Below are 9,017 nucleotides of genomic sequence, written 5' to 3' on the forward strand. Positions count from 1 at the left end.
TATTCATCAACCACCTTCATACAGACACACTTCACCAGCCCATCAGTTGAATTATGCTGTTTTTATGGAGAATGTCACACCACAGATGTGGACAGTGTTTCATGTTGACTTTAGAGACACCTGAGCATTAATTGGTGATCATTGGTGAGACTGAAAAGCTTGTTGATGATGGTCTGGTTGTGTTTGACAGTGGAGAGCAGTCAGAAGCTCTCGTCACACGAGATCCTGAAGCTCAGTGAGGATCTGAAGACCAAACAGATGAAGCTGGACGACCTGGAGAGTGGAGACAAAGGCCTGGCCAAACTCTGGTCCAACCTGAGCGAGATCAATCAGAAGGTACAACACGCGCATCAAGAGAGGAATTACACACTCATCTCAGTGTTCGGCTCTTATTGAAACATGTTAAGAGTTGTTTCATGATCTGATCTGAGAGCAGTCTCCTCACAGCACTGAATGATGCTGGGTTCATGTCTCTGCAGCTCAGCGCTCTGGATTCTGCTGTCAATCACCTGAAGACCAACATCAAATCCTCCTCTGATCTGATCATGCTGCCGCGGACCATAGAGGAGCTGCAGAAGGTTAGTTCCGTCAGATCACAGGCGTGTGTGAAGTGTGTGAGTCGTGAGCTCTCACTGATCTCTCTCTCTCTCTGTGTGTGTGTGTGTGTGTGCACGCAGAGCATGGCCTCCATCGGCAGCACCGTCACCAGCGTCCAGCACGATGTCTCTATGATCCAGTCTGTGGTGGAGGAGAGAAGGAAAGGAGAAAATCAGCTGAAGGACGTATGTTTCACACTGCTTTCTTCTGAACAGTATTTTGTTTTCAGTCAGATGCACTCCGTTTATGTTTCTCTACCAAAGTTTAGATCAGGGACACTTGTTGAAGGGAGAGTTCAGCTTTGATCATGCTGAGATATGCTTCATATCAGTTTTTATAATGTGAAGTCAGTGAAGATGTGTGTCCAGTGTGAGGCTTATTTATAATGTTTTTCTCTTGATTTCTGACCACGCGGAACTAAAGAATGGAGAGAAACCTGTGAACAGCAGCAGCTGTGTGACTCTGAAGCAGGTAAACAGGACAGCGGCCACACTCACACACGCTCTCTCACACACACACGCTCTCTCTCACACACACACACGCTCTCTCTCACACACACACACGCTCTCTCTCACACACACACACGCTCTCACACACACACACGCTCTCTCTCACACACACACACACTCTCACACACACACACGCTCTCACACACACATACATACTCGCTCTCACACACTCGCATTTACACACACACTCGCACTTACACATGCACACACACTCACGCACACACTCGCACTTACTCACACACACACACTCGCACTTATTCACACACGCTCTCACACACACCCACACACGCTCTCACACACACACACACACACACGCTCTCACACGCACACACGCTCTCACACACACATGCATACTCGCTCACACACACACACACACACACTCGCTCTCACATACTCGCTCACACACACACACTCGCTCTCACATACTCGCACTTGCACACACACACTCGCACTTACACATGCACACACACTCACGCACACACACGCACGCATACACTCGCACTTACTCACACACACTCACACACACATGCACGCACACGCACTTGCACTTACACACGCACGCACACACTCACGCACACACTCGCACTTACACACGCACACACTCACGCACACACTCGCACTTACACACATGCACACTCACGCACACACTCGCACTTACACACACACGCTCACACACACATTCACGCACACACTCACACTTACTCACATACTCGCACACATTTGCACTTACACACGCACACACTCGCACTTAGACACGCACACACTCGCACTTACACATGCGCACACACTCACACTTACTCACGCACACACACACACACGCTCACACTTACTCACACAAACACGCACACACTCACACTTACTCACACAAACACGCACGCACACTCGCACTTACGCACACACATACACACACTCACGCACACACTCGCACTGACGCGCACACACACTCACACTTACTCACACAAACACGCACACACTCACACTTACTCACACAAGCACGCACACACACACTCACGCACACACTCGCACTTACGCGCACACACACTCACACTTACTCACACACACACACGGGTAACACTTCTGTTGTGATTATGAATCTCCAGAGCCAAAGCATAAGTGCTCATATTTACCTGAATTCTGAATGTAAATTTGCAGCCCGAACTGAATGTTATGAGATGAGAAAGACCACGCAATCCTTCTGTGCAGAAGCCTTCATGATCTGATCACTTTGGCTGTGAACTATTTTATGATGCGATGAAGAAAGCGGTCTGATGGACAGATTAGGAAACATCTCTCTATACACACACATCACTGAACATCTCCTATGAGTCTGATGTCAACATTACCAAATTCACAAGTTAATAAACACTTCAAGTGCTCTGTTTGTGGTGAGATTACAGTTCAAACACTACTAGTGTTGACACAATGCCTAATAACAGCAGTCAATAACAATAGCAGGAACATTTCACAGGTCTTGGTAACAATTTCAGTAGCATAGCAAACACTATTGGAACACACTCCTTTTAACAATTTCATTTAACTACTCTGGGGAAGAAAAGTTAATTCCATCCATCTATCCACCCATCCACTTGTTCCCTGTAGGGTCACGGTAATTAGTTCTTTATTAATGCTAATAATAATCAAAACTGAGTTATACATTAAAACATTAGCATCTAACCTACAAATAGTGCTTTAAAAAGTTCAAAGGAAAAGTGAGGAAGAATATAGAAACACACAGGGGTGTTACCAAACTCTGATCTCAAGATATGATGCTTTAAAAAATTCCAGAATGAAGAGTTAAAAGGAAGGTTTTAAATGTACTGTTCAGACTGATTCAGACTTCAGTGGTGTGCCTAAACACACTCAATATCACATCTGCCCTCCTTATCCTTTCCAAAATACACAGGATAAATGCAGAAAGTGAGTAACGAGTGCTTGCTTTATAATTACTGGAGCTGTCAGTCACTTCAGATCAGAGTTCTGCACTCAGAATGCAGCTATAGGGCATATAGATATCAGATATCATAAACTACATCATGAGTTCTGTAAAGCTGCTTTGAATCAGTGTGTAAGCTGTACATATATATTTGACTTGACCAAATCAGCCTGAAGTCAGCCGGAGTGGAAACTGCTTTGCAGTCACAGGTCATTTCTGACATGATTGTGAACTCCAGATACCAGGACTCCTCAGTAAGAGAAGGAGATTAATTCTCCTCAGGCAGCATCACATGCTTCAAAAGTTCATAGTTTGGCCTAATTGAAAATGTACTGTTATACACGTTACAGTATTAAACTCTGTTACCCATAATGCTGTGACAAATCAGTATGAGGGTTTTTGAATTGAGTTAAGCTGAACTCTTGACTCTACAGCTCCATCACATCCTGCACCATCAGCACTCTTATCACTGTTATTGAACTGACCCTGCTTCCAGGATCTGGATCGTGACACTGCTGTCTCTGAGCCGACTCCACAGTTATCTCTCTGACGTCTGTGGCTTGTCTCGACAGGACCTGCAGCATCTTCAGGACGGCGTGAAGGAGTTGAACAGCTCTGTGCTGCTGCAGGAGTCGAGGTCGAGCGAGCAGATCCAGAGCGTGCGATCGGTGCTGTCTGACCTGAGCAGACGGGTGTCAGCGCTGAGCCGGAGTGAGTCCGGAGACACGGTGAGATCAGGAGCGTCGTGAGCGCCTCACAGAGCTCTTATCTGTCAGATGACTGACTGCTGTGTGTCTCCCTGCAGACGCTCCTGACCCCTGCAGACCCCCCCGCCGCTGCTGACCCCGCAGACGCCGGTATGTGCTCTAGAGGTCATCTGTACCCAACCTGAATCACTTCTTACCCAAACCCGACAGGCATAAATTATTATTTAAAAGAAAGACCCGACCTGAGACAGACCCCATGAAATTAGACCCGAGTCCATTTATTTTCAAACCCGACTGGACCCGAGTGTAAACAGCATCGGCGTGGACACAGCCTGCAGTCAGTCAGGAGAAATCCCCACTGATTTAACCACTGCTCCATTACTTTCATTTATTTACTTCCTTATTTAGCCTATTATTACTTTATAGTTTTGCCTGCCTGCTGGATACATGTTATTTCTCAGTTTGGCTTTTGTGACCGGATTTGAAAAATAAATGTGATAGCTTGATAAGAAGTAAATCCATAGCCTAATAACTCATGTATTTAACAGCGTTAGTTATTTAATCTCCAGTGAAGCGCCTGCACACTAAAAAGGAAAGCCCTGCTGCATGAGCACATGAATTCTCCTGATCTCACGTCTGTAAGATGGGCTTCGAGATCACAAACATAGGCTGTGTTCCTTTTCTGTGTGTTTCTCAAAAATGAACTTAACACGAACGCACAAATTCGCAACCAGGATCGTTTAAAAGAATTCGGGTCTTATCGGGTCCATTTGGAAAAGCACGTTTATTTTAAATTACCCAAGACCCGAGGCTGCTAATACCGAACCCGACCCATGTTTGAGGCACTCGTAGAAGTTTTGGACCGAAACCTCTCGGGTGTTTGGATCCAAGTGGACCCTGAAGAGCTCTAATGTGGTCCGCTCGGATAGCCAGAGGTTACGCTGACTCATGAGCGCTGTGTCTCCTCCGATCCGCAGGCTCCTCTCCGTCCCGTCGACCCAGGTCTCTGTCCCGCAGACGGTATAAACGAGGACAGAGCACGCTGATTCCTGAGAGAGGTGCGTGAACATGTTATCAGTCACTGCTGCTTAATAGTGTCTCGTTCACAGAAATCCACTGAAGGACTGAGCCTGAACACAAGATCAAATCTACAGCTGGCAGGAGCTTAACAGTTTAATCTAATTACATGATGTGCCGATTAATTCATCTGATTAATCACACATCAGAAATCACCCCAAAAAAGACCATTTGATGTCATTAATGTTTTGAGAAAAGTGTTTAATAGACGTTACAAAAAACTAGCTTTAGAAACGAAATATTTTGATTCAGCATTGCATAAAGAATAACGAATGGCTAGTCATGTTTTAAGTTGAATATTGAAATTCTTATAAAAGTAAAATGAGTCCCTGTCTAAAGCCTGGTTCAGAATACACGATCTTAGCCTGATTTTGGCACGATCTGCTGGAAGCAGGGTGTCTGGGGATTCGTAACGTCGATGGGCATCGGGACGCAAGACTCAGTCGTTTCATCTCGTGTAGTGTGTCCTAGTGCACAACAACCCACATCTACACAGAAACTCTAGCGTGTTTAATTTTTCCACATCGTCCACGACGAGTTCTGACTCAGACCAATAGAAACACAGAAGTGCTTTCAAACAAGCCGAAACGAACGAGAGACACCGCTATCAGTCCTGCTAGGTGGACTTTTACAATAATACTCCTGCATTTATGATGATTACCACCACAGAGTGAAAAAAGTTCAAATAAAAACTATTTTACCTCAGTTCTTTTGCCATACTGTCCTCTTCATGCAATCCAGATTTGTGTCCACTGTCAGGTTTTCTTTCTTTTTTGGGCTTTTCTGACGACAAGACATGCTGTTTGCTAGCCATGGTTTGTTTACGCTCATGTCAGCACCAATGATCGGGCAGCATCGTGTAGTCTGACATGTTTCTTATTCACCACACAAGATTTTAGGAGTCAAAATTGTGTAATCTGGCACAGTGACCATCATAACCAACAAAAAACTTGTGTAGTCTGAACCAGGCTTGAATCAGTGAATCATTCAACTGATTCGTTCAGAAATGAAGCAAGTGACTCTTTATGAACAAGTCATTGAATCATTGACTCACTTGAGTCTCCTATAGCTGCAGTTATAGACCATATATCACACCGTCAGTCGTCCTGTGTCATGATCATCAGTAATCAGTGAGAGATCACACAGGTCTGGACAGGGCACTGCATTTAATGAGTCAATCATTTTAACATCTTATTTTTTACATAATCCACCAAAACAGCATGTTACATCAATGGCCCTCATAAAAATACAATCTTGACTGCATCTGTTTGTTTTATCTAAACTAGATTGTTCAGCTCATGTTTATGTCAGACACTATAGATGGCCGTGAGGAATGATGTGTTTATGTCAGTTTCTTGTGTTTTGAGGTTAACCGTGAGCTGAGTTCTGGTTCCTGTGATGTTCAGCTGTGGATCTGTGAACACTGAGGTGCTTGCTCTGTTCTGCGGTCAGGTGTGGAGCAGGTCCAGCGGGGCGTGCGTCTCTGAAGGACGCGGAGGTCAGTGCGAGGCCCTTCACTGATTCACACGCGGACTGAGCTCAGAGCCGCTCCATCTGTTCCTTCTGTTCAGCCGAGCTCCACAAGTAGCTTGAAACCCGTAATGTGACCCGTAACCCGCCGGACTGTCATATTATCACACTCACCTGTTCAGTGTTTCCACTGCTTCATCTCAGACCTGTCAGGAACAGGCCAGAAATCTGCTCCAAATCAAAGGAATCATATTTTACCTGAAGATACTGAAGATCTTCTGCATTGTGACGTTGTTTTAATGCAGTTTTAGCCTGAATCTCATTCCTGTAATGACTAAAATAAATCATGCTGGTTTTTGTTGTACTGCTGATTTAAATCAGTCTTTGTTTTCCAGAATAATGCAGTGAACTGATATGTTACTGTGATGAGATTCATCAGGGAGAAGAGCTTAATGAGCTTATTTTACAGAGATTGTCACAATGCAGATGGTTTTAATAAAAACCGGCTTCGTTTTCTTTGACAAATGCTCCCATGATTCTGGGTGAACTGTGACCTGATTTCATGAGACTCACTCTTATATGTATAAATATTTATCTGTCTCAGAAATGATTTTGAAGTCTGTATGAACTGTGGGAAATGAAGATTAATTTAAACTACATTACTGTCAGATCTAGCAATAATATGATCCATACGGTTGCTTTTAGTGAATATAATCATCAGCTATTTAATAATATAATGCAGTGCACTCGGCTGCTTGTTTTAGTTTTTGATTGAAAGATTGGTTCAGCACACCCGAGGGTAGTTTCTGATCTGTAGATGAATGTTCATGTGTATATATCTGTATTTCTGCACTCACAGCCCTTTGGAGATAATAATGTTTCAAACTTTACTGTCGCTTTATGAAACCAGATAAAAGCTGTACATATTGTAGAATTGGACATTTCTATGTAACTAACTTTAAGCAGTATGATGATGAAATGCCATCTGTATATGTGAGTTTTGCATGTTTCCTTTAATGTAACATGAATAAAAGCTCCTTTATTTAAGCTTCTGTTGTGTTTGTGTGAATCTTGTGCGTCCCATCTGCATATTTCTGCCTTTCTGCTCATTTCTTCTCTTGTATTTCGATTTGCTGAGAGGCAAGAACACAAAATAAATCTTGAACAGGATATTAACACTAAATATTGTGTGATGTTAATATTGTTTGTTTCACTTGTTCTTGCCTTGCTTGAACTTAAATGGCCATAAATGTTTTCTATTGTAGATCAGATTGTATAATATACCGTTTTAATCAATATAAAATGGAAGACATTCTATCATAAGAACATTATACCACAAGAGAAAATGGTTAACATTTATTGGTATAATAGTAAAGGAACACAGTCACTAAACTGCTGGAAGTTTTTTACAATATGGAGATTTGCAAAAAGAGGCTGATCAGGACTCACACACACACACACACTCTCTCTCTCTCTCTCACACACACACACACACACTCTCTCTCTCTCTCTCACACACACACACAGTAAGGGTGGGTGGGTGAGGGGAGTAAGAGTTGGTCAGGGGAGTAAGGGTGGGTCAGGGGAGTAAGAGTTGGTCAGGGGAGTAAGAGTGGGTCAGGGGAGTAAGGGTGGGTCGGTGGGTCAGGGGAGTAAGAGTGGGTCGGTGGGTCAGGGGAGTAAGGGTGGGTCGGTGGGTCAGGGGAGTAAGAGTGGGTCAGGAGAGTAAAGGTGGGTCAGGGGAGTAAGAGTGGGTCAGGAGAGTAAGGGTGGGTCGGTGGGTCAGGGGAGTAAGAGTGGGCCAGGGGAGTAAGGGTGGGTCAGGGGAGTAAGGGGAGTAAGAGTGGGTCAGGGGAGTAAGGGTGGGTCAGGGGAGTAAGGGGAGTAAGAGTGGGTCAGGGGAGTAAGAGTGGGTCAGGGGAGTAAGGGTGGGTCGGTGGGTCAGGGGAGTAAGAGTGGGTCAGCAGAGTAAGAGTGGGTCAGGGGAGTAAGAGTGGGTCGGTGGGTCAGGGGAGTAAGGGTGGGTCAGGGGAGTAAGAGTGGGTCAGGAGAGTAAGAGTGGGTCAGGAGAGTAAGAGTGGGTCAGGGGAGTAAGAGTGGGTCAGCAGAGTAAGGGTGGGTCAGGAGAGTAAGGGTGGGTCAGGGGAGTAAGAGTGGGTCGGTGGGTCAGGGGAGTAAGGGTGGGTCAGGGGAGTAAGGGTGGGTCGGTGGGTCAGGGGAGTAAGAGTGGGTCAGGGGAGTAAGGGTGGGTCGGTGGGTCAGGGGCATAAGAGTGGGTCAGGGGAGTAAGGGTGGGTCAGGGGAGTAAGGGGAGTAAGGGTGGGTCAGGGGAGTAAGAGTGGGTCAGGGGAGTAAGGGGAGTAAGGGTGGGTCAGGGGAGTAAGGGTGGGTCGGTGGGTCAGGGGAGTAAGAGTGGGTCTGTGGGTCTGGGGAGTAAGGGTGGGTCGGTGGGTCAGGGGAGTAAGAGTGGGTCAGGAGAGTAAGGGTGGGTCAGGGGAGTAAGAGTGGGTCGGTGGGTCAGGGGAGTAAGGGTGGGTCGGTGGGTCAGGGGAGTAAGAGTGGGTCAGGGGAGTAAGAGTGGGTCAGGAGAGTAAGGGTGGGTCGGTGGGTCAGGGGAGTAAGGGTGGGTCGGTGGGTCAGGGGAGTAAGAGTGGGTCAGGAGAGTAAGGGTGGGTTGGTGGGTCAGGGGAGTAAGGGTGGGTCGGTGGGTCAGGGGAGTAAGAG

At 45.8% G+C, this 9,017-nt stretch overlaps 1 protein-coding gene across 9 annotated transcripts in view; it reads left to right on the top strand.

Annotated features, from left to right (window-relative positions):
- Positions 1–7,345, top strand: part of LOC306880775 (EF-hand calcium-binding domain-containing protein 14-like) — an 11,031-nt gene extending 3,686 nt beyond the window's left edge. For 2 of the 9 annotated variants that reach the window (XM_079434530.1, XM_079434529.1), the window contains exons 3-10: positions 191–336; positions 480–578; positions 678–782; positions 1,021–1,068; positions 3,612–3,767; positions 3,845–3,896; positions 4,724–4,804; positions 6,191–7,345. In XM_079434530.1, coding sequence (XP_079290656.1) covers positions 191–336; positions 480–578; positions 678–782; positions 1,021–1,068; positions 3,612–3,767; positions 3,845–3,896; positions 4,724–4,804; positions 6,191–6,195 — 692 coding nt within the window. In that variant the 3' untranslated portion in view covers positions 6,196–7,345. Of the gene's footprint in view, positions 1–190; positions 337–479; positions 579–677; positions 783–1,020; positions 1,069–3,611; positions 3,768–3,844; positions 3,897–4,723; positions 5,497–6,174 lie in introns of those variants that run through there. The other 7 variants (XM_079434527.1, XM_079434526.1, XM_079434524.1 and 4 more) reach the window with 6 other exon arrangements.
- Positions 7,346–9,017: the final 1,672 nt, after the last annotated feature.

This window comes from Barbus barbus, assembly GCF_936440315.1.
Source record: "Barbus barbus genome assembly, chromosome: 15".
Classification (NCBI taxonomy): Eukaryota; Metazoa; Chordata; class Actinopteri; order Cypriniformes; family Cyprinidae; genus Barbus; species Barbus barbus.